This window comes from Zophobas morio, unplaced genomic scaffold (genome assembly GCF_036711695.1).
Source record: "Zophobas morio isolate AGI-343-1 ecotype UQ-CSIRO unplaced genomic scaffold, CSIRO_AGI_Zmor_V1 ptg000024l, whole genome shotgun sequence".
Taxonomy (NCBI): domain Eukaryota; kingdom Metazoa; phylum Arthropoda; class Insecta; order Coleoptera; family Tenebrionidae; genus Zophobas; species Zophobas morio.
In genome coordinates, this window is record NW_026972129.1 from 3,011,055 (window position 1) to 3,037,493 (window position 26,439).

General features: G+C 36.1%; 2 protein-coding genes and 1 long non-coding RNA gene across 3 annotated transcripts; 2 read left to right on the plus strand and 1 right to left on the minus strand.

The window, feature by feature from the left end:
• Window positions 1-1,219: 1,219 nt before the first annotated feature.
• LOC135135132 (uncharacterized) lies at window positions 1,220-2,262 on the minus strand. The gene is made up of 3 exons (XR_010281442.1): window positions 1,794-2,262; window positions 1,356-1,745; window positions 1,220-1,309 (listed from the first exon to the last, which is right to left on the minus strand). It is a non-coding gene; the product is annotated as an uncharacterized LOC135135132 (long non-coding RNA).
• A 1,416-nt stretch (window positions 2,263-3,678) lies between these two features.
• On the plus strand, window positions 3,679-9,856 carry LOC135135429 (uncharacterized). Its single transcript, XM_064064472.1, has 2 exons — window positions 3,679-4,916; window positions 9,755-9,856. Exon 1 carries the CDS (start codon window positions 3,985-3,987, stop codon window positions 4,780-4,782), a length of 798 nt encoding a protein of 265 aa, XP_063920542.1. The 5' UTR covers window positions 3,679-3,984; the 3' UTR covers window positions 4,783-4,916; window positions 9,755-9,856.
• A 2,907-nt stretch (window positions 9,857-12,763) lies between these two features.
• On the plus strand, window positions 12,764-14,554 carry LOC135135126 (inositol monophosphatase 1). The gene is made up of 3 exons (XM_064064123.1): window positions 12,764-13,094; window positions 13,147-13,649; window positions 14,117-14,554. The coding sequence occupies exons 1-3, from the start codon at window positions 13,032-13,034 to the stop codon at window positions 14,376-14,378; spliced, it is 828 nt and encodes a 275-aa protein (XP_063920193.1). The 5' UTR covers window positions 12,764-13,031; the 3' UTR covers window positions 14,379-14,554.
• The last annotated feature ends 11,885 nt before the right edge of the window (window positions 14,555-26,439 follow it).

Consider the following 26,439-nt stretch of genomic DNA (forward strand, 5'->3'; position numbering starts at 1 on the left):
TACTGCCATCAGTATTACTCATACAGTTAAATCCATAAGGTTGTAACCACTCGTTAAATTGTAAGGTTGGCATTACAGCCAATGGTGTTTTTCACATGAACAGATTGGTAGCGGCGCATATGTCAAAATTTGACAATTACGCACGAGAGAGTTTTATTTAAATATCTCACAGTTTGTTATTAAACCATACCATTGAAAAATGGTACCGACACGGCATATTGTGGTAAATAAGCAGATGAAAATGGCACTTGCCAACTGCCACAATGAATTGAAACTTGCTTATCCCCAAGCATCCTCCCGAGAACTTGAATTCAAGCTTGTAAAAATCTTTTCAGTATGTAGTTATTCTTATACCATGGAAAGAGAGTACTATACTATGAGAGTAACGTATCGACATTCGGAACTTTTTTCATGTTATTACAACATGGTGGTATGTCGAAGGACTTTTAGTTTTAACTATCTCAAGTTGAAAGTGTATATCTCGCTTTTTAATACAACATTGTCTTTTCAAGTTTTATACCCACTCTTTATATCCTACACAATACAACTAAATGTCCCTCATTAAATTCAAGCACTGCATACTTTCCCTGTAAACTTATCATTAATTCCTATCCTTTCCATAGTGTTCTCGATGTCAAGCCCACAAAATTATAACCAACGCGCGGAATTGTGTTTCATACGCTCGATCCAGTGCTGTCGCGGCGATAGTTTGATTACAAATATATTTTTCTTTTGGACTATATCAACATAATATAACATTTCAAGATCACAAATCTGTGGTCATGTGTTTGAAAAATTAAAAAGGGCATCGAGTATTTTTATTTGAAGTAATATAGTAATATAAAAGTAGTTTTTTAACAAGCTGTAAACACTCCAAGCGACGCACTGGCTACGACCTTGTGGACCAGATCAAAGCGTCCCCGCTACTCGCCGTAAAACACACCTTGCTTCAACTGGGGAATTGCATCCGTAAGATATTTTTCCGCCCAGTGATTATAACCCAACACCAATCTGGAGAACCGTTACAAGAAGCAAAGTGGAAACCAAAACAAAAATCGCAGTGGTATTCAAATTTGGAATTTAAAGAAGATCTAACCTACCGTATATTTGACAAAAACAAAAAAAATGAGTTTTTTACTCTTCAGGATTTGTTTATTTTTGCGAAAGAACATCCAGAATATACAGCAAGTTTAAATACTTTCCGTTGAGTATTAAAATCCATGGGATTCAGATTTAAGAAAGTTAACAACAGAAAAATAATTGCTTTTTGGTTATTTGGTCTATGTGTTCCCAATGTTTCTAACCACTCCTGTAACAGTAAGTTTAAATAAGCCGTCAAATTATTTTCAACATACCTATTATTTTAGCCTCTGAATTTTGTGAAGTTACATTTTGTTCATTATTACCACTAAAATCGTCAGGACGGAGGAGCATAGCCAGACCTATCGCCTTCAACCAAATCCCTTGTACATTTTGTAAATAATAAGTAGTACCAAATATTAGAGTTATTAAACATAACATTAAAGACTTGTTGGTGTCCCATTTTTTTGATGAAAAATTGGTCATCCATTGCAACTAATTAAGGTGATCTACCCATTATAGACAATTTTGGTGTTGCTCGCGAGATTGATCATTTCAGTCGAGAGAGCTGATCCTTCGAGTCATAGTTAGCCACACATATAATTATCACGTATACTTATGTACAATAATTTAAACAAATTCTGAATATCTCAGTTATTCCCCATCTGTAAAGTAATTTTTATGAAGCAGCAACAATAAATAAATCAATTCACCTTGTTTTTTTACCAGCCCAATATTTGATTTCATTCGTGACCACAATATTTTTGGGTTCATTTTATCGTAATTCGTAAACGTATCGACTGCAAGTCTAAATTACAGCAGGTGGCATTCTTTCTACAGATGAAAGATAAAACACGTTTCTATTTATCGTTGCTCTTGTATTATAATTACCATGAAGACTCAGGTTATCCTGTTTTTATTGAAAATTGTTTATCAGTTTTTACAATATTGCGACAAGTTACAATGATAATTATGAAATAACCTGTGCAGGAGTGCAAGAATTGCAGTGAAGTCGAACGTAATCATGTGTCGCGAATACATGAATGAACTGACATTATATTGACAGGTCACCAAATATGTCACCAGGTTATTAAAAGACAGATTTACACTGAATAATTTTTAAAAATTTACACTAGGGAGTGGTTACAACCTTATGGATTTGAGTTTAAGAGAGGTCGGGGTAAGAAGACAAGTTTAAAACAGTGGGTGATTAAACCCTCAGAAAATTAGTGGAAGTCAATAGAAGCCCTAGGCAGACAGAGTTCTGGTCAAAGTTTACCTTCCTTACTTTAACCTTTGTAAAACTTACCTTTCTATTTATCATGCCCGACGTGACCTATCGCAGCCTCCCTTCATCTAAAACTTTATTATTCACACGGTATAATATCAAAGTTACTTCACAGTGACACGTCCCACATCAGTATTTCATAATTTAAAATACTGCATTTAACTTGTATCCGAACCGTCCCTCTCCTACCTGACTGGTAAAACCCGTCTTTTGTTCCCACTTTCACCAACGCTCATTGGTTTTTCACCAACAGTTTCAAAATCCCTTTTTACCTTTGTGACCACGAACTGTGATCTTCAACAAAATGAAACCCTAAATTGTGTTTTGATAAGGCGGAACAGAAGTGATGAACCGCAAAGATGGAAAAGTGACCTTGAATTAACGACACAAAAATATGGAGCGAATATTTTTAATAAAGTTTTTTTTTTCAAAGGGCTCTATTTCTTAGCTACAAACATTTCCTCGTTCTTTTGAAATGCAAGATTACAAATTTCAATCATATAAATACAGCTCGTTGTGAAATGTAAGTACACAATTCTCTAGTTCGCAACAGCGTATCTAAAGTAAATATGGGTGGCAATACTGGCAGAGCCCAAATTATTACTCGGTGTGGTACACATTTAAATACAAACAAAATTCGATGTTATGTTATGTTGCTCGCGGACTTCCACACACATAACATCTTGCGCGCAAGGCACGATGCATCCGAACATGGATATCCTCGCCTTCGCAGATCAGCCCAAAATCATATTGCGTATCAACGCTAGCCCAGAGTGTTGAAAAATTACATTGACGAAGAGAACTGACATGAGCCAAGTTGCAAAAAAATTAAACTGTTCACAAATATATTAGGTACTTTGTACATCTGAACGTGTACATCTGAAATTTGTGTTCCCGAAGTTATTAGTCGTATTAAATGAATTAAAAATTGCAAAGCAACGAAAATTTCGTGTCACCACACTACAATAAACGATGAGAATCTCCATGATGCTAAAATCAATAAATTAAAATTAGTCAATCAAGATTACTATTACGATTAATTATAATCGCGATAGCTATTCAAAAATAAGACGGTTACTCCACCGTAAACACAAGAAAGAGGTTTTCCGAAATATGCAAAAAATCACAGAACACCTATCGATACACCTAGCGATAATAACCTCCCCAATCCGGGATACTTCCCAACAGCTCCCGACTTAGCTTACCCGTACTCGGAAAACTTTACTGTAAAACCGGAAGAACCATCTTTTTCAAAAGTATTGGAAAAACCTCTAGTAAATAAAAGACCTGACGCGAAATCGGAGAAAAAGGAATTAACCAAATCTCATACTATAACATATGTGGATCTTAAGCAAGCGGTAGATGATTTAAAAGAACCCCGAAATCACACCTGGTTCTAAATGTTCACCGAAACTACTAATAAAAAAAAAATTAAAAAAAACAATGATAATAATGCATGCCTAGTATTAAGAATATAATCTCATAGGTTCCAGTTAAATATCCTTAGATTATAAGAGTAGAGTAAAATTGTAAGAGAGCAAGATAAAAGAGTTTGACCGTAGGTAGTCCGACACAAGAAGGAGATTCAGCATAAACCCTAGAAATTCGACGACACGATGCCTACTGTAAATCAGCACTGGGTTTCCATAATTTGGCCAGTTAAAGACAATGGCATGCTATATAACTTAACATGGCAACAACCAAGGAACAACTCTAACCCGATACACATATGGTGGGTTAGTCACGACACAAACACCGTAAACAATATCTCGACGACAATGACGTCAGTTCTCCTCGCCATGAACTGCGAAGAACGCCAAACGATAAGTCTCAAGCAATATGACTCTATGCGAGCGTTTGTTGAACAATCACAAACACTCGTATATCAACCAAGGTGCTCATTAACGCAAAATTTCAAGGAGCTGGAGCAGTACAATGATATTCTAATCATTGTGTTTGGCCTGATCATCATTAATATACTGTTGTTTTGCATGATCAACCTGTACCGAGGGGCTCCACAACACAAAAATCCATCCAGTGGGGACGCGCAATCCACGCTCACAACACCAACCTCTCTGGAAGTACCCTCAACTTCCCCAGAAGGCTTCACCTCGTTGGCACGAACTCCCTCCAACATAACATGGCGGTCCAACTACAAGGAGAACCCCGTCTATATGGCGAACAAGGGAACAGCAGCCGGTTATGACACCCCGAGACCAGCCACGAAATTTCGAGGAGAGGCTATCAACAACGAACACCAGACAGCCCGAGTATATGAAGCCATAGAGCAGATCACTTGCATCCAGACGAGCCCATCGCCAACAAATACAACAGAGAGGCAAACCATCGAAACGCCTCCTCGCCCTCATACATACTCCAACGTGCACATATATCAAGGCGTGACTCCTCGGTAGTCATTCAGTTGCCCACCACCACAACCTTGGACCAAGAGAGTGAGACTAACAACCCAGGAGCCCGTCAAATCCAAACGACCCATAGAAATGCATCACACTTGACACCTCCAGAAGAGCGCATTCTATACAAATAGGTAAGCAACAAGTATATTGGCACAACTTTTATATTCAGCAAAATCAGAAATAATAGGAAAGTTTTGCTAATAAGACAGATCGCAAACCAGTCATATCAGGGAGATAGGAGTAAAACTGCGAACATTTCGGTGCTCGCATTTTACTTTTTGCTAGGGAGTATTGTGACGAGCCGTCACTAAATTCGTTCACGAGAAAATTGTAACTAAAAAGACGAATAACAAATCCCGAAAACATAACTCGAAAATTTGCAAATCTTAATAATTAATTAACACTCATGTCCTAATAGGTATATAGTACCATTCAAATAGATAAACAAACTCAACCACCAATCCCCGAATGCAGAAACAAAATTCGCGTATTCGCAAATTGCAAATAACATTGCGCTTGCTAGACGTTGCAAATAGCTTGTACAGAATAATACGCCATAAACATCGCCAATCGCAATTATTTTCATCTGAAATTGTATCCAAACTAAAACAACTGCAAACGAAACGCAGACGCATAAAAAACATCAAAGAACCCAGCAGTGCATCTGTGCATGCACACTCATCTTAGCCCTCGCTAGAATGATCCCCATTTCATCCCCGGAACTGGGATTTCATCAGCTTCCCATATTTTTACCATATAAGGAAGCGGACTTACCGATTGGTCGACGCATCTTCGCATTTTCATGACCATATAAGGGCACACAGTACCACACAAAAGCACCGGTCTATTCCTGTCCAAAACGAAGCTATATAAGGGTGAATTTCCAGCAGGACAAAAATTCAGTTTGAGTTGAAGTTTCGAGTTGCTGTCGAAGACTGCCAAATTTTTCGTCGAGATTTTTTTATTATTTTTGCTGAATTTTGAAGAAATCCGAACTTGCTGAGCCCGGGAGGAAGATAGAAAAATTCTCAATGTTGCGGCTGTGTAAGTCTACCTTTTAGTCATTTTTGGTTTATCTTGCTTTCCATTTTTTCGTCATGTGTTCTCGAGTTCAAATCGTACATGTGTAGCGTTTAATTTATGCGTTTTCTTCGTTACGTTGGGTGTGAACAGTTAGCGTCGGCACACAAAGTAATCTTTAGTGCTACCACATGTTCCCGTTTGCAGGTGGCACGTTTGGCCTTGCGTCGGTTCTTGATTGTTGGGGAGGATTTTTCGATAAATTACCGTTCGTTTTTATGATAATTATTCTGTTTCCTTAATTTGCCGATTTAACTCTTTTGCTTGCGACATGAATATTTTATGTGCGTTTTTGGGAAGTTCCCAAATTGAAACCTTTTTAATTTAATTTTCTTGCAGTCGATTATTTTATGTTGAATTTTTGCCGTTTAAATATGATTCCGTTCTCTGATTATTTTGCTATAGTATTTGAAAACCTCGCATTTTATTATACTCTAATCGTCTCACTGTATTTTAGCGCATTTATGGTACTAATTTCCCAACGTTTAGCTGCATTTATAGGCTATTCTGACTGTTCATTTTCGCATGTATTTAACTGTCCTGTAACCGTCAGTTTTTCTCGTGAACAAATGTTGCGCTCGGCGTATTTAGCTAATCAATGAATGTAAAAACTCATTTATCTCTCTTTTTACATATTTATATTCATAAGTTGTCGTAGATTTAAGTGCATCAGTGGCGTAACTACCGGTGTTCCACGTGTTCGGCGGAACACGGGCCCGCTGCTTCAAGGGGCCCGATCCGGTCACACGAACATTTTTTTATTAAATTTTTGTATATTATTGCCCAAATTACATCCTGAAATAAAAAATTCGAAAATGTGCGGTAATCCCAGGATCGATGGTCGATTGCTATTTACGAATTTTTTGCTGCAAAGGGCGGCATCTCAAGATCATAGACTCAATAAACTCGGGTTTTAGCGACCGGCACCGGCGGTCGAAAATGCAGCAGCATCTCTTTGTAATAAACCTGTCGCAGTGTCGCAATCCCATTGTAGCAAATTTAATACCCCATGTAGTAAATTACCAATCTTTATCCGACAAAAGTATGACTAATTTATGATGCAAGACAACAAAATACTTAAATTTTGTCCTCAGTTCTACAGTGAAACTTCATGCTGTAATAAAACGTGAAAAAAAAAATCAGTTTCAGTTGTGTTTTATGAAAATTTTCGTATTTTCAAAACAATTTTAATTTTGTACTTGTGGTGCTTTTTTGGAATAATAAAATATATCTGACGTATGTTACAACTAATTTTTTAAGTAGAAAAAAAACTGGACTGGGAAATTATTACAGAATGACCTACCTGTACTAGTGTCACTGAAATTATCACAGCATGTTTCACTTTTCTTACAATACCTCTTTCGGTGGTTTCAGCGGAAAGATCTTTTTCGAAATTAAAAATGACTAAAAATTTTTTAAGAAACAATGAGCCAATGCAGATTACCTTCATTGAATCTTCTCTCAAATGGAAATCAAATTGCTAGAAGCTTAGATGTGTCAAATTTTGTATCAACTTGTGCCCATTGAAAAGCAAGAAGAAAACAATTTTGAGATTAAAAAAAAAATGAGCATTTTATCTATACTTCTATACTTCTATACTTACTTATATTATAAAGTTGAAGAGTTTGTTTGGTTGAACGCGCCAATCTCAGAAACTACTGGTTTGAATTCAAAAAATCTTTTTGTGTTGGAAAGTCCGTTTATCGAGGAAGGTTATAGACTATATAACATCACCTTATGATTAATAGAAGCGGAACAGCAATGAAAAATATCGGAAAAACGGGAAAATTATTCGTCCTTTAACAGCTTCCGTTGCTTACGCTGCTTATTAAACGGTTAAAGTTACATAAAAATCATGTATGATGGAATTGTTCCCTTCTAAAAGTTCTAAAAACAAGTCCGCGACAGCATACGTCATCTTTTAAGGTCGATTCAGTATAACCTTTTTTATGGTAATGAATTTTTTTCTAAAATAATCTAATATAAAATTCTGGTGTCTCCTCCGAAACGACTTGACTGATTTTTATGAAATTTTTTGTGTATATTCGGTAGGTCTAGTAAACTATTTTTTAAACCCCTAAGTGATAAGGGTGACCCACCAAACTTTTTTTATTTTTTAGATAACATTTTTTATTTTTATTTTTTTAAGATTTGGCATCAAAAAATACATATAACCCTAAATTTTTACCCTTCTACCACAAACCCCCATTTTTTAATAACGATATGAGTATCTTTGCTTTCATCCACAGATGCGCAATAGGGTTGCAAGATGGCCATTGAATATAATCATTGTCGTACGATAAATTTTTATGTATTTATTTTAATTTAAGAAGATCTGCATTTACGTGTACAAGAGGTAGCAATTTTTTTAAAGGTAACCTATTTGTTTATTATTTACAATTACATTTAATAAAACAAAACGAATCGTTTGCTCCACTGCATTGTGGCAGTGGTTTTGGAGAATTATCATCTCTCAACCGACCGACGGTTGAGAAACCCTGGAATCTGTCAATGTTGCGGACGGTTTATGGCTTAGGCGAACAGAGTTCTGAAATACACTATATAATTATACCTGCTAAGGATTAGTGTCAGTTATTGGAGAGATGTCGTTGTGACAACAGAGTGTAAATACTGTTTTTGTACGACCATTGCTTTTTCGATCATTTACCGTACAGGTTTCCATAGCAGTAAGTTCAGTTTACGGGTTGCTACGACTAACAACCAAGAGGCGAACGGTAAGCAGATTACTTACTGTTCAGCTGAACGGTAAGTAATCACGCATTCAAGATTTTTTAAATTTTAAATTCCATGCTTGTTCGACTTCGATATTTTCGCTTTCAGAATCACTCATGATTGATATTTTAAGCAAATAAATCACTCACTAATAGTCGCGGAAAGAAAATCAACTCGAAATCAAACCAGATCAAATCTAAATCGACAGCGGTCAAAATGGAAACTGATTTTTAAAATTGTATTGTTTATATTAATCGAAACCATAGTAACAAATTTTAAATAAAAAAAAGACCTTGTTGATGTTTGATATAAATTCTTTCAATTTATGAATTTGATAAAAAGACGCAAATCTTTTGATGGTCGTACAAAAAATAGTATAAGCATCACGAACGTTAAGGGGGTTTACTGGTCTCACACAAATTGGAGACGTCGCTTCGCTCCGTCTCCAAACTTTTGTCTTCGACCAGTGAACACCCCTTACCGTTCTTAATACTTAATATACTATTGTGTAACCATATTATTAAGTGTATCTAGAGCACGTAGGCTTTTCTGTCCTGTCGGGTTTCCCATAATTTGATAGACGAACAAAAAGTGTAATGTCAGAATTGGTAGAAAAATTTTCAAATTTTTACACGAAGGTCCTCATGATGTTTTTTCCAAAATTGCAACAAATGAGAAGACATATGTATCCGTTTTCGATATTCCAACCCGTCAAAAAAATTGAAGCAGAAGAACATACGACTGTTACAGCAAGTTTGTACACCCAGAAATGTTTGCCAAAAGTGTTGCACGAATTCACTGTTAAAGATTTAATGCTTCTCCACTGCAATACCTACTCACATGCTACGAGAACACCGATTTAGTTTTTGGCCGAAAACATTATTACTAAAATTATTGAATATCTCACTCCCCTGATTTAGCAATGTGTGACTTTTCGCTGCTTTTTAAAATAAAAACGTATTTACGAGACCACTGTTTTTCTTCAGAAAATGAAATTGATTTGGCATCTCTTTAACAAAATGAATGGCTGGAAGTTTTTCGTGTGTGGAAAATTCTTCTGCAGAAGCGCATTGATGTTGGAAATGATACTTTTAATATAAATAACATTTCAAAAACCTCTAGGCCGTTGCGTTTTCTTGTATTTCAAATATTACAGAGTAGCTCTCGGATTTACACGGCAAAATAATATTCTCAATCTCAATGATCAACTTAGTTCGAGCATTCAACCAGATCCCTGTTGCAAAAGAAGATGTCCCAAAGACTGGGATTACGACGTTTGGGTTACAAAACACAGTGGGAACATTCCAAAGGTTTATCGACGAGGTACTGCATGGTCGGATTTTTGTTATACATATACCGACGACATACATCCTCATGGCATCTGCCTCGCCTGAAGAACACTCCAGCACCTGGAAATTGTGTTCCAACGTCTGAGGAATGACGATGTCGTCATCAATCCCATAAAATGCGTCTTCGACCAGCCAAAGGTACAGTTCTTAGGATACCTCGTTTCCGATGTAAATAAGTACCCGCTCAGTTTCCGAAAAGTTCGAGGCAATTCGCAACTTCCCGCAGCCGAACACAATGAAAGAATTACGTCAATTTCTAAGTATGTTGAATTGTTTTAGTAGATTCCTACTATCTTCGGAAACCTCGATCGACTTTGAAGCATATCTGGCAGGAAACCAACTCAAGCTGGTACGAATTCCAGGCTACGAAGTGTCGGTACTTCACTGCGCAACTTTTCATCACTGACGAGTCATTTCACCCAGCTGCATTCCAATTAATTCATTACCAGGCATTAACGTCACCATAACGCAGCGTTGCTTCTAGCCGTCGATCAAAGCGGATTGTCGAAAATGAAAACTGCATATAGTGTCAACTTTCGAAGATTTCGGACCACGTCTCAATCGCCCATCGGTATGATCGCACCAACATCAGCTCTTTTCAAAGGTATGGACGTGCACATCATAATCACGCCATTATCAGGGGATGTCCCTCACTGCTATTATCATGGTAGGTCGATACATCTGCTATCCAGAAGCTATACCAATTTTGCAACCAAGATGCGGCAACTACGGGACGAGATTTTTTCTACACATGAATTGCACGATTCAGCAGGCCACTAGGAGTAACTACCGACCATGGCAGACACTTTGAATAGTACATACAGCCTGTTATTGAAAGGTACGTACAAAATAAAATCGGCAATTGGTCTCGAAGTATAGGTGCTAAAAGTTAAAAAAAGTTCAGGTAAAAGTGTTCTCCTTTTAGAGATAAAAATGATTAAAGTTTATGTCCAAATTCGTTGTACGCCTCTGATAAAAAGATCATCTTTCGTTTCCGTAGCAACATTTAGTCTTGACAAAAGTTTTATTGTTACAGTTGCTAGGATTTACTAAAATAAATTAATTTTACCTATTTATCGTTCAGTAGCGTCTAAAGAGATTGGATAAGGGTTAATTTTCCCGTTATAATTTTGATAACATAAAATAAGTTTTTCCGACTTCTTAGACTTCGCGAAGAACTGTCCATTTTGTTGTACGTACCTTTCAATAACACCCTGTATTTAAAGAATTAAATTGTGAGGAGCCACGCATTTTTCAATTTTAATAAGTTCTTTCAAAAGGCTGCATTCTTTCAGCTATAAAATTTCCTCGTTCTTTTCAAATGCAAGATTACAAATTTCGATCACAAACACAGCTTGTTAAATGTACACAATTCTGTAGTTTGCAACATTGTATCTAAAGTGAATTGATGGCAATGCACACATTATTAAAGTGTCGTGTTAGCAGATTTTTTGTTTTTTTTTATTGGCAGTCAAGAAAAAAAGCACGATTTAATTCAACGATTTAAGAGGCTGGGAACGAACAGCGCTAATGGTTCTACACCCAGTCTCTGACAGTATCTTCGCACTAACAGCTATGTGCAACCAAGCCGCGGTGCCCCCGCAAGCGTCTACTATGCCTACTGTATCCGCTGGCGACTGCGGTAGCTGCTTCTAGCTTTATTTCGCAACTATACGCCATTCCCCGCGTGACACTATTGCGAAAAAACAGTCATATGAATGAAAGAAAAATTATCACTCTGGACTTGGACCGCGCTTCGCTCTCGCAGACCAAATTTAATAAAGCAAAATTAATGAATTAAGACTACATCGTGAATCAAATTCCCCATCACAAAAAAAACACATGTTAAATATGGTCGAAATCACAAGAATATCGTACGGTACATACTTCATTATGAGAGGAGTGTCGGAGCATAAACTTTCGAAATTTCTAGTTACAGAACACATAAATCGTAATACAAAATCAGCATAAAATCCCATTTCCCTCTTCGAATACACGATGACATTTACTTGACTGATAATTTTAAAAGAGAATCAATGCTTAAAATTAAATCGTGAATACTGCCAATTACTATTTTAAAATTCCCAAATGAGAGCGTATTCAGATGTAATTTTAATATAAATGGTGAGTGCTTCACGTTGTATACCCTTTTTTGATGACTTTCGCGCATTCACCAACTTCCCGCACACGTGCATTTAAACTTTCCGTTGCCATGGTAACCTTAAAATAGTCGGGCAGTGTCAACATTGTGATGTGCTGATGTGTTACGGCGCTGTCAACGCCGTTGTTTACAAATAACTCACAGTTAATCCTGGTTAATCTGTTCAGTTTAATGGTTTATTCGTTGCAAAAAATATTGTACACAACACGTTCGGATGACTGCTTCCCGCATTTACGCAATGCGGCACGGCCGAAGGGAGCGTTCACGCGGGAAGCAGGGTAACCCGAACTGGTTGTGTAAATTACCTACTAATTAAAGCAGCGATTATCTCTGGCAGCGTAGTCGATACCGAGTTACAATTTCGTAGGGTTTGAAATTGTAAGATTAGTATAAGCCGTTATAAGTATAAAAATAGGTCGGACAAAAAATTGAATACATTATTTGTGCGTTAGGGCATTTTACAGGGCTCGATTCGGTTTCAAAATTAAAAACCTCGCCTGTAAAATGTCACCTACCGCACTCATAATGTAAATAACTATATGGACAATTGTATAGTTCAATTTTTACGACTGTTGTCAATTGTTGCTACGCCCTACGCCACTGCGTTCATTTCACGAGTTTACCAAACGTGCTCACATGTTCAACACGTGTAGGGGAGGAGAAGGTTGGATGAGAGGATGACAGTTGGGTATATGCCTGAGCTGTCAGTATAGTCACGTCATATTATAATTGTCATCAATCTATAAACAGAGATCTATGTGGCTCCGTGACATAAACCACAGAACACTCATATTCTGTGACTCACATAAACCAGCTAGCATAACAATCAACCACAACTTCCCTAGGTTAACCCACGTATAACCTACAAACTGGCAAACTGCTCGAAGTGTGGTTACTGTTGAACAATCTATGTAACGGGAGCAATGGCAATTAATGCAGATATCTTCTACAAAGCGGCTTTGAAGTATACCCAAGAGGCCGGACAGGTAAACAAAACATTTTGGATATAATTTCATTCATAATGATTTCTTTCTGCAGTTAATTCGCGAAAAAATATCGGTCGTCAATAAAACCGTTGAAATAAAATCCTGCGAAATTGACTTAGTTACTGAAACTGACCAACAAGTTGAAAAATTATTAATTGGAAATCTCAGCAAAGAATTTCCAGACCATTTGTTTATAGGCGAAGAATCGGTGGCTAATGGCACAAAGTGCAACTTAACTGACGATCCCACTTGGATTATAGATCCAATAGATGGTACAATGAATTTTGTTCATCGGTTTCCTCATTCATGTATATCTATTGCCTTATTTATTAACAAAAAACCAGAAGTAGCTATAATTTATAATCCTATTATTGAACAGTTATTTACTGCTAAACGAGGACATGGCGCTTACTTAAATGGGAAGAAAATTCGAGTTTCTGGTGAAAACGACCTGAGTAAAGCTTTAATTGTAATGGAATATGGCACAAGTAGAGATGTAGAGAAATTGAAAGTTGTCGCAGCAAACCAGGACATGTTAATGAGCCAAGTTCATGGGTAAGTCATTTTGTATTTAGGAAGTTTAACAACATTTGCATGATTTTTTAACCAGACCATTTAACAGTCAATAATTTTTTTATTGTAAACTACCTTGTTACTGTTCTGTCGCAGAATGAGGTGTCATTTAAAACTATACAGTGCTTGCAGTTTAAATCCATCAGTGATTATTTTATTAATTTTAACCACAAGACTCACTGTAAATTAAGACATCGAACTCATTTGTGAAATTAGCCCTTATATGTTAATTTTACTGTATCCACATAATAATAATAATAATAAATCGTCAATCAGTGCAATCTCAGGAAGCCACAATTTGGTTCAATTTTTTTTTAATTCCAAGGCTAGATTAAAAACAAGTAAAATTTGGATAAAATGAAACCAATAAACAATTACAATACTTTTTTAGCGTGCTCGCAAGCTCGTAAGACAGAGAAATTGTTTTTAAATTCAATTTTTTTTTTTAGGATACGAGCTCTGGGATCTGCGGCACTTGATATCGCCATGGTCGCGATGGGGGCTGCAGATGCATATTTTGAGTTTGGAATTCATATATGGGACATCGCAGCGGGAGAACTAATGGTTACAGAAGCTGGGGGAGTAATTATGGATCCTTCTGGAGGTCCAATAGATCGGTTATCCCGCCGCATATTGGTTGCTAGTTCGAATTCACTGGCCAAACAGTTGTCAGAAAAGTTAATCCAGTATTATCCAACACCTACAGATTAAGTAACTTAATTTGTCATTAACTTTATTTTGAAGTAGGTACATTATTGTAACCGTTTAACTTTTATTCAAACTATCTTTAGCTTGGCATAAATTATGCAGAACATTTTTTATTGCATAATCTGTATTAGACTTGGGCAAACCCATTAAAAATTTTCAGCTGTTAGTACATACACAAAGCAGATAACAATTTATTTTTACAATTTTATGAAATTTCTTATTGTTTGTAGAATCGTTAGAATTTGATTTACGGCACTCTCATATGTGGAAGAATTGTTTTCTTCACTCATCAAGGAACTATGCAGCATGTTTTAAATCATTTATACTGCTTGAATTTGCTTCGCATGTGTGTAGATAATAAGGGAATTACAGGAACGCCCAGCATAGAAGTAGAGAAATGAATACTGCTTTATTGAGGGCAAACCATCGCCTATTTATTTTTCTTCTTCATCGTCTTTTTCGCTCTGAACACATCTGATCTTTATTTTTTGATGGAGTCTGGCATTACTCTAATTGACACACTTGCTATCATGTAAGAAGTCTTTAACATTTACATAATAGACATTCTGTCAAATTCTGCAATAGGAATGGAAACCTCAGGACTGGTAAACGTTACCTCCATATGGGCAACGTGAGAGGAGCGGTATAATCCTTTCCGGTATAGCAACCGGTATGACGTAACTTTGTGAAACTAAAATGCAAAACGTTTCTCCTATTGTACAACAGTCCCTAACTTTACGTGATATAGACTCTTTTCACTAACAGGAGTTCTGACTGAAGCCAAACAAAGCCTTCAGTCCCTCGTTGGTCCAGTAAATTGGACGCTAAAAAAGAGACAACTGGCGGTGCTGTCATTCAACTGCCATGCCATCTTGAAAAGAAGAAGGGTGCAATTAGTTCTTTGATTCATGATGACAAAGAATGTGTTAAGAGAATTGTTGTAGATGGTACAATTGTCTATAACTTTTATTTAATAAAACTTTTTGGCGTAACATTAATAATAAACAAGTTTTGAGCAGAAAAACATCAAAGCTATGGTATGAAAAAGTTTAATGCGAACTTCTTAAATTAATTTTATTTTCAAACGTCATATAACTGACACTTATATGACGGTCTTACCGGGGTTTAAGTGTCATTTCTATGACACCGTGTTTGAGCGGCGTATAAGTACTGCTTATACTCCGCCGGAATATAAATATGTGAAAATCATAGTGGTTGTCAACCATAGTAACCATGGTAAGTGAAATCAAGGCAATTCCTTAATGAAGCAAGATGGGAAATAATCATTTCAAAAGAAGATTAATCGTTTGAAAATAAAATATTGTATTTCATTCGGAGTTTAAGTGACTTTATGTGACTCGTATGGACTTAATTCGCCTCGCTATTGCTCGGCGTTTAATCGTCCATACTCCGTCACATAAAGTATCACTTAAACTCCTAATAAAATAAATATCTATTTTAACTGCAAAACCAAATAGGGTCAAAAAGATGAGATGCAAATAATGCTGTGCGTCTAAAATTCTATTAATGAATAAACTACAAAAGCTTTTCATCCTTTACTTTTTCATATTTTTCTGTTCGTAGCATTTTAATATCAACGTTACGCCGAAAATTTATTAATGAAGGTTTATGTGTTTTACCTAAGAAAAAAATCTCTTCAGAAATTTGTTGTCATCATTACGGAGAAATATTTATAAAACTAATTACTCCCTTTTTTTCACATCAGTCGAATGACGCCATCTCCAGTTCCGAAAATTCAGTTTTACACTTCCGTCGCTGTCTACCCAAATTGCATGATTTGTGGCTGTCAAATCATTTCAGCTGAGTGTTAGCTGTTCTTGTTCTGACAAAATCTTGTGTGATACGAATAAGGTAGATCAGAATTGATGATTTTGTCCAAATTTACGCAGGAAGAGAGGGTTGAAATTTTTACATGATAGAGAGCTACAAAAAGTCGAAAGAGCTACTAAAAGAACAATTTCAAAATCAAACACTTCAGGTGAAATATGAAAATATGATTTTTGATTGTTGGGAATTAATTTAAAATAAATTGTCATTGTTATCTTTTAGCCTAACGCAAATTGGGAGAAACTTGCAAAATCAAGTCTGATAGATTTCATAGATTTCTTCGATCGCAACTGCTTAATTTACAACTTAGAAACAGACGGTTTGTGGCGTTTGCTGAAAACAATGGGGATCATTATTATTATTATTATCATGAAATTGCGATCAGGCAGAGGTGTATGCTTGTTATGCCCGCGCAACCTTAACACCTACACTTTGATGTACTGATCGTAGCTACATTTGAAACTTAAAACCGAGTCACTCAACACACACCTCCGTTGGTAAAGAATTCCACTTACCAAACACCCTGTTATATATATATGCCTAGTTGTCGATTTAAAGTTACCTTTGACCAATTTAAAGGAATGAACCCTCGTTCAACCACGCATGTCTAGCTTAAAAAAGGATCGAATGATTGAGTCGTTGTTAATAAGCGCCTGGAATGTTGCAATCATATCCCCCCCTTACCCTTCTGTCAACCAAGGAAGGTAGGTGCATTAGGGCCAGTCTCCCCTCCTACGAGGGGCGAAGTCGCCCAAACGGCAAACGAGTGACACGACGCTGTACGCCAATAATGGAATATCCCCTTTCAGAGACGGTGTCTACACACCATTGGCAAATTCAAGAACAGGTCGAACTAACGTTTTATATAGATTGAGGAACATCGATATTGTAATAACCCTAAACGTCCGACTAATAAGAAATATAATTCTATTCGCCTTCTTAACCACTTCAGCTATGTCATCAGACCATAAGAGAGAGAATGACACCATTACACCCAGATCGCAGTAAGAGTCAACCTTGGACAGTTGCGTGCCATTCACATGATAATCATGCTTTGGATTTCGGCTACTAAGGTACGAGACAAAAAATTATCACGGTGCAATTTTTTAAGAATTTTTTATTATGTAGTCCTTTGATTAAATAAATCACCCAGTAGAAGTTAATTTAGCATACAAAAATGCTTTTTTCAGTGATATTTTTGCATCAAATAATTTCTGATCTGTGAAAACTCAATTGTGTCAAGAAATTTTGAGACAAAAAATTATCACGCATCACTTTTTGCATAAAAATTAAATAGAAAAACATAGTATGCGTAATTGTTGTTTATTTGTACGATACATAATTGTTTGTTACAACTGTTAAAGTGTCGAAATATATTTGACCGAGCTACAATAATTGTCTTTCGTCATGGGCAAAGAAAACGATCTAACAAAACGTGAAAAAGGACAGATTGAGGCATACTATGACCAAGGTTTGACTTTTGCGAAAATAGGAAGAAAAATTTAAAGAGATAGGACCACAATCTCCAAGTTTGTAAGGAAGAAATACAATAAAAATGGACGACAAAATTGTGGAAGAAAAGAAAAACTCACTGCACGTGCCAAAAGATCCATTGTGACTCTGGCTACAAAGGATAACATGTCGTTCCAAAGGATAAAGACGATCCTAGGACTTCCTGTTCACAAAAGAACAGTTTTGCGAGTACTGGCTACTGACAAAAATGTTAAATATGCCAAATATAAGAAATAACCAATGTTAACAAAAGAGCATATTCAAAAACGTCGTGATTGGACCAGAGAAATTCAGACGAAAAATGAAGAATGGTTCCAGACTGTTTTTTCAAATAAAAAGAAATTTAATATTGATGGTCTTGATGGTTTTAGAAATTATTGGCACGATTTACGGAAGAACCTAAATACTTGTCGAAACGAGTCCAAGGAGGTGGCAATACTATGGTCTGGAGTGGCTTTAGTAGCTTGCGAAATACTAACTTAGCATTTATTTCAAATCGAATGGACTCTTTGAATTGCCAAGATGTGTTGGAAGTGCACCTCAAACCACATTTGAACCTATTTCAAGACAGCAAAGTGATTTTTCAGCAAGATTATGCGTAGATTCATGTGTTTAATTCATCGAAAACGTGGTTTCAACGACAAAATATAGCTTTGCTACTATGGCCTGCTGAAAGCCCGGATCTCAAACCTATTGAGAATGTATGGGGTTCTCTTGGAAAGCAGTACGCAACAGTTAATGAATTGAAAGATGGTATCTTGACGACTTGGGAGAATTTGGACATCAATTACTTTATCCATTTGGTCAATTCTATGAAGCAACGCGTCTATAATCTCATAGAAGCAGGTGGAAAATACATAGGGTATTAAATTCGTTTTCATTTAGTTAGTTAGTTATTTCCCTTTTAAGCGTGATAATAATTTGTCACAATAAGTCTGTTAACAAAATTACTTATTTTCAATAAATTTCGTTCAGTTTTGTGTTTTCTGTAAAAATGTTTTATTAAATTAATTAAAAATAGGATTGCTTTATCAACCAGGTATCTTCACTTTCTTTTAATACATTTAGGCAAAAATTCTGCCCCGTGATAATTTTTTGTCTCGTACCTTACGTATAGAGCACGACGCATTTTGCGGAGTTAATAGGCAGCAACCATGTACACAACCACTTGGCAACTACATCTAAATCATTTTGCAGAACAGTAAAATTGCAGCTCTTGCTATAGATCTTTAGGTCATCCGCATACATTACAAAAGGCGACTTCAGAGAATATTTAATGTCGGAGGTATAAATCACAAAAAAAACCGGCCCAAGTACTGATGCCTGAGGAACTCCACTCAACACTTTCTTCTGCATACTAAGCACGTCACCCACTTTAACACTGAACAACCGATTTGAAAGAAAAGCCTCTATCCAGCGAAGAAGGTTTCCACGGACGCCAAAATGGTTGAGCTTAAGTAGATGATGTCGCAAAGGCACTCGATCGAAGGCCTTCGAGGAGTCCAAATACAGAACATCAGTCGATTCTCCGGAATCAAGCGTCTTGGTTCAGTCCTCAAGACTGCAGAATAAATTTGTAGTGACGGACCTACCGGGCACAAATCCGTGTTACTCTGTAGGAATTATATTACAGTTCATCATGAACTCTATCAACGCATCATAAACAATGGATTCTGCGATTTTAACTACTTGAGACGTTAAACCGACAGGTGTATAATTGGCAGCAACAAACTTATCACCTTTTTTATATATGCCTTTCACCACCGCGGACCTCCCTTCAAGAGGAGGAGTCCCCAACTCAAATGACTGCTCCATCAGAATTTTTAACGGTTGGCACAAACATTGGGATTTTTGAGAAGACCCACAGTAATGTTATCTGGTCCAGGAGATTTGGTTGTACGCAGTTTAGATATCTTTTTAGCTAGTGCCACCTCGAAGAATTCAAAGGAAGCAATAGCTGTGTAATTAGGGGGTGTTTGTACAGTAGGAAGATTAGAATTTGTGTCCACTCTAAAAGCTTTAACAAACGTGCCTGCAAACAAATCAGCGACTAACTGAATATCCTCGGTGACATGTCCACTAGCGTCTCTTAGGTGAGGGGTCTTTACGGGCCCAAATAGAGAAGACCGCACGTATTTATAAGAACATTTCACGTCTTTGAGAGCAGAAAATGCGCTTCTCATAGTTGTATCTGGCATCTCTTATAGCAGCAAAAACTTTGTTTGAAAACACTTTGTGTGCCTTGTAATCACTCTCACTACCAGAGCGCTTGAAACATCGCCACAACGCCCTTTTTTTCTACTAAGTTTGAGAATCTGTTTGTTCATCCATGGTTTATTTCAAGACTGTTTTCTAACTACCGAAACTGTGTGTTTGGTCACCACACAATTAAGTTGTTCCTTAAATTTAGTCCAGTTGTCTTCAACAGATGGTTCCACAAGAATTGTCGACCAGGCAGTGTTGATTAGAGCTCTGTTAACCAGCTCATAGTTCGTAATAACCTTACAAGTAGAGGTAATTCTCCTTCGTCTTTCAAAACAGATTTGCACTTCTACCTTCAACACCACGTGATCAGATTTACCAACAGTATCATCTCAAAGTGATTTTAAGAAAGTATTTCCAAACTTGTACAACAAGGTATGTGAATCAGTACATTCTATATTCACGTCTGAAAGTATATTGGTAATACCCAATGGTAGTTTGGAGGCATGTGAGTTCAGAATTTTGGGCTTTTTATGGGATACATTTCCGGTGCCAAGGGACCAATTCCATACAAAAAAATCTAATAAACTGTATAGTGTCTTTGAGAAATACAAAAAATAAAATTGTTATTTTGAAAATTATATTGAAGTCCTCATTAATGTCGTTTTTGTGATATTTTTTGTTCTTTAGGAGGTAAGTTTGTCATTAAAATAATTGTAACTTTTTTAATAACTTAAATTCTTCTTAATCAAGACTAATTTCAAAAACTTGATCATTTATTTTAGAGATATAAAGTTTTCCATTTACATAATATAATAAATTATTCATTACCTAGTACCAATAAAAAAGGATTATTAATTTATTATAGTTTCCAATTGATTCATGATTAATTAACAACGAAAAGGATTAATATCCAAACGGTATTGTATCAAAGTTTTCTAGAATAATTCTCTTGTCATAAACAAAACCAAATTCTTTGGTTTCTATTTTACTTTTAAGTTCTTTAGTTTTAGTACCTCTGGCAATTCGATGATATTGTGTACTGATTTTACAGTCTTTGTTTTCTAAAATATTTATACCATCGGAATTAATCTTATTGAACGTTTCATAGTTTAATGTAAATCCTTTTATTTTACAAACAACTTTACCTGTATTAATCTTATAACAGTAACTCTTTGGACCTGTTGATACCCAGTCAGCAATCCATAAGTCCTTACCTAATTCATTGGCCCAATCTCTCAACAGACATCATGTTTTAACAGTGTTTTACCATCATCTATACAGGGTGTCCCAGAATTCGCGCCATTCCCGTGAATGACATGTTCCCTGTCCCGAACTCTGCCGTTATTCGCAAAAAGAATTGTCCAGGCTTTAACCGTGTGAGAACTGGAAGGCGCTTAAGTTGAGCAATAGAGAGGCTGCTTTTATATCCGAACGTTTCTATGTTCAAAGTTACCTATGCCAAGAACAAAAAATCGGGTAATACTAAAGTTGAATGAATTTTTTCCGAATCCCCCTCCGTCAACAAAAGGAAACAGAAGTGTGGTTATAAATTTAATCATTTTGACAATTGTTTGTCATAAACTGTCACGAAGTTCATCACTGACCTGAAGAGACGCTTCTACGCCAAAGATGACTGATTAATGTACACAGAGACGTCAAGGTTTAGTTTGAGGCAAGTAGCATGGGACAGAAGTTATTTCTGCTGCCATTCTAGTTAAATTGTGTTTAACTGGGCTGTACATGTCATAAGAGAAGCTGTTTCATTTCATTGTAGGCAAATAATACATTTATTACTGTTCTACATAGTGTAGATACCGAAGAGCAGGTATTAGAAGTCATTTTCTTCGAGCCCCGTGAATAATGTGTTGTTATTTTTAACGAAAATTAGTACATTTTCAGAATTTACTCTGCATCATATCCCTGATATTAAGTTTATCGTTATTTCTAAAAAAGAGTACCACATGTCCATTCAAAGAACGTTATTTAGTGTACTAAAACATAAATATCGCTTTCGATTAATCGGTGCTTATGATTTTCAATAAACAGTATCAATTTTTACTGAACAGCTTTGTTGCTGATACCTAATCTAAGCAACGAAAAAAGAGACGAGACTCCAGTTCTCTGGTGTATTAAGATCATAGGTATCTGCTGTGGTGTCAATCATGTGGGGGAGATACTGAAAACTGAGACTTATTCAAGAATAATATTGATGTTGCACATGAAGATTTAAAACAGTTTCTTTAAAGTTGCGAGTACTTTCTAGAGAGTGAAAAGATACGAATAAAAATTATAACAAAAATCGTGTAGTTGCATTTTTTTTTAAGAACAATACAAACTATAAACAAATCAGTACCAATACCACTAAGTCACTGATGTCTTATTCATACTAGTATAAAGAATATTTGGAAATGATGTTAATTTATGGAGAATGTAAACGCTATGCAGCCACTGCTGTGTGCGAATATACAGGTCTTTTCCCCAATCATCGGCTCCTTGACCAGCATGTGAATATTTAATGCGCACAATTGGCACTTCTGGGCAAACGAAAATCCACATTTGGCTAACGTGAGTGCATATCAAGAGCAATACTATTAATCTATGGGCCGGAATCGTTGTACCGTAACGTTATTAAACAATGTGCTCAAAATGATCACCATTAACTTCAATGCCAGTTCTAGCTCGTCGCATTATGTTGTGTTGTATATTATTTAACATAGATAGATAGACTCTTTTCAATGTTCGCCGTGCAAGTATCGAATTATGTGGAGGAGCGCCGTTGTGCTGAAACCACATATTCCGCCGTACATTCAAAGGAACGTCTTCCAACAACGCCGGAAGCTCTAGTCGTAGAAAATTAGCATATGCCTCCCCATTAAGGCGATCAGGTAACACAAACGGCCCCACCTAAAAAACAGGAACGGAGTTTAGTGATTTTATCAGATGCATTAAAATTTTTACCACAGTAGTACCAATGATTCCAGCCCATAGATTAATAGTAAATCGCTCCTGATACGCTCTCACCCTAGTGAGATGTGGATTTTCGTGTGCCCAGAAGTGCCAACTGTGTGCATTAAACATTCCTTCTCGGGAAAATGAACATTCGTCGGTGAAAAGAATGCGCCGTGAAAAATCAGGATTTAGTTCATTTTGTTGCAAAAATCATTGAGCAAAATGTACTCGTCGCGGGTAGTCGGTTGGTCGCAGATGCTGCACTTTCGTGTAATGGTAAGGATGCAGTATTCTCTCTTGAAGGATACGATGAGTGGTCGATCTTGAGCATCCACTCATTTGCGCTACATAGAGGACACTTCTCCTAGGATCCGCTTCCATGTTTTCTAACACTTGCTCTTCAGCACCCACACGTACATTCCGTGGAGCCCCAGCACGGCCTTTCCGACTAGGTTGAAAAGATCCATCTTCTCTTGCTCGATGTAACAATCGGTGAAACACTTGTTGGTCTGGGTGCCGACGATTATTCACGGGGCTCTAAGAAAATGACTTCTAATACCTGCTTTTCGGTAGCTACTCTATGTAGAATAGTAATAAATGTATTATTTGCCTACGATGAAATGAAACAGCTTCTCTTATGACATGTACAGCCCAGTTAAACACAATTTAACTAGAATGGCAGCAGAAATAACTTCTGTTCCATGCTACTTGCCTCAAACTAAACCTTGACCTCTCTGTGTACATTAATCAGTCATCTTTGGCGCAGAAGCGTCTCTTCAGATCAGTGATGAACTTCGTGACAGTTTATGACAAACAATTGTCAAAATGATTAAATTTATAACCATACTTCTGTTTTCTTTGTTGACGGAGGGGGATTCGGAAAAAATTCATTCAACTTTAGTATTACCCGATTTTTTGTTCTTGGCATAGGTAACTTTGAACATAGAAACGTTCGGATATAAAAGCAGCCTCTCTATTGGTCAACTTAATCGCCTTCCAGTTCTCACACGGTTAAAGCCTGGACAATTCTTTTTGCGAATTACGGCACAGTTCGGGACAGGGAACATGTCATTCACGGGAATGGCGCGAATTCTGGGACACCCTGTATATTCAATGCTATCTGTATCATAATATACTACACTTTCTCGTAATATGCCTAACATTTCATATAATCTTAGTCTTGCATCTGCAGGTGTAAAAATAACTATGAATATATTGGTATTGAAATCATTTTCTACGTAGCAACCTTTAGACTTATAATAATCAGTTTGTAAGATATTTTCATTAATTTCATTTATATATGTATATATATTTGTAGCATCAAGTCTACCATCTAATAAAATTTCTTAACTTCTGTAACATATTCTATTGCCCCCATATTTTATCTCTGACAAAATTTACCCCCTACGGAATTTAAGCATATTTTTGCTTCAGCTCTCTTTCCAGGACTATTTTATATTTTACCCAATTCTACACCTACATTATCTTTTACAGCTTTTCGATACCCATTTTTCCACTTGAGTCAAAATTATTTCTTCATTCACTTGTCTCTAACTTTATTTTCATAAATATTTTTACATATCCTTTAAAAAATACCTAACTCGAACTATTTTCAAAATGTCAAACGTCGTATATTTATTACTCCTATTTTATAACCTTTTTCTACAGCTTTCTGTACTTCATTTGTACACAATATTCCTCTCATAATTCTTTATTTTCGGTAAGATCACATATATTCTTATTTAATTTACATAATCCACATAATGGAAATGTCAACTTTCCTGCACCAGATTTATATTCGCTTTTAGCAACTCTTAAAAGAGATAATATACCCATATCGTCAAAAAAAAGTTATTCAAATTTTTATTGTCGTCCGGTGAACGATTAGAAAAAATTGGTCTAAAGAGTTTAGACAGTACTTCCCTCGCTATCGGAAACGTGACGACTGCATGTCTATTATGTTTTTTTTCGCAGTAGATTTCAAAGCATTCGGTTTTGTAGTTCCTGAGTAAACCAATAAAATAAATTTACGCATTCATTTTTTTTTTTGAGTCACCCGGTATATGCAAATTCAAAAAATACGAATGGAATGATAAATTACAAGTACAGACTCATATTTTGTATATTCTAGATAGGATTTATTCGGCAAACTTTTGAGCTGACGTCATGAGTTTTTTTGGAGAAGATAACCAAATATGTTTTGACTAAAAATTTATTATGCTCTTTATAACCTTAAAACATTTGCAAGATTTCAAAACCTTCGGTTCTGTAGTTCCTGATTAAATCAATAAAATACAATTAAGCATTCATTAATTTTTTTGGGTCACCTGTATATGCAAATCCAAAAAATATGAATGGAGTGATAAATCACAAGAAGAGACTCCTCATATTTTGTACATTTTAGACAGGATTTATTCAGCAAAATTTTGTGGTGACGTCATAAATTTTTTAGGGGGGATGAGCAAATACATTTTGATCAAAAACTTACCATGCTTATGACAACTTTAAAACATCTTCAAGATTTCAAAGGATTCGGTTTTGTAGTTCCTGAGTAAATCAGTAAAATACATTTACGCATTTATTAATTGTTTGAGTCACCCTGTATATGCAAATCCAAAAAATATGAATTGAGTGATAAATCACAAGTACAGACTCATCATATTTTGTACATTTTAGATAGGATTTATTTGGCAAACTTTTGAGCTGACGTCATCAAATTTTTGGAGGGGATAACCAAATATATTTTGACTAAAGATTTATGATGCTCTTTATAGCTTTAAAACATCTGCAACATTTCAAAACATTCGGGTTAGCAGATTCAAAATTAAATTGCAAAATGTTGTTTTATAATTTTGATTTTTTTTTCCAAAAATCTGGACGTTTCGGGTAAAAACTCAATTCGGAGTCGTAAACTACATGTGTAGGACTATGTTATTTTATACAATTTAAAACCCATTTACTATGTACAATTTTGAAGTGACGTCATCGCATTAGTGGTGGGGATGATTAGACAAATTTTGGTTAGCGTTTTACCATCTACATGATATTCCAAATATAAGTACAAAATTTCACAACAATCGGTCCAGTACTTTCGGAGATTATCTGTCTAATAGAAATCCGCCGTCCCGGACAGACGGAAATGGGAGACCTATTTCTTCGTCTTCTAGGGGTCATGAAAGATCGAGAAAACGTAAAAGTAGAGAGTCGGCCGACGGACTCGATTACAATACTTCCTTTGCTTACGCTCGGTAAGTAAAAATGAAACGAATTTTAATTTTACATAGAAAAACGCGTAAGAAGCACTAAAAAAATGTTCCACAGATTTCTGTAGACAGAAATTTCAATCACGTCTACAAATATTTAACCTGCCTAGAATACATATGTAGAAGGATCTAACTCTTTATAAAAGCCTCATGTATTCGGAAAGAATGGATACTTGGGTCTTTCTCTTAAATCTTTCTTCGTCTTTCTTGACTTCTCGATGAAAAAGACTATCAGCAAAGAAATTTAAATGAGACATAATTTGTGGAACGTTTGTTTCCTAAAAATT

Coding starts and splice junctions, on each gene's coding strand:
- LOC135135429 (XM_064064472.1), top strand. CDS start 3,985: ATGCCTACTGTAAATCAGCACTGGGTTTCCATAATTTGGCCAGTTAAA.
- LOC135135126 (XM_064064123.1), top strand. CDS start 13,032: ATGGCAATTAATGCAGATATCTTCTACAAAGCGGCTTTGAAGTATACC. Junction 13,095..13,146: donor ATACCCAAGAGGCCGGACAG/GTAAACAAAACA, acceptor TTCTTTCTGCAG/TTAATTCGCGAAAAAATATC. Junction 13,650..14,116: donor TTAATGAGCCAAGTTCATGG/GTAAGTCATTTT, acceptor TTTTTTTTTTAG/GATACGAGCTCTGGGATCTG.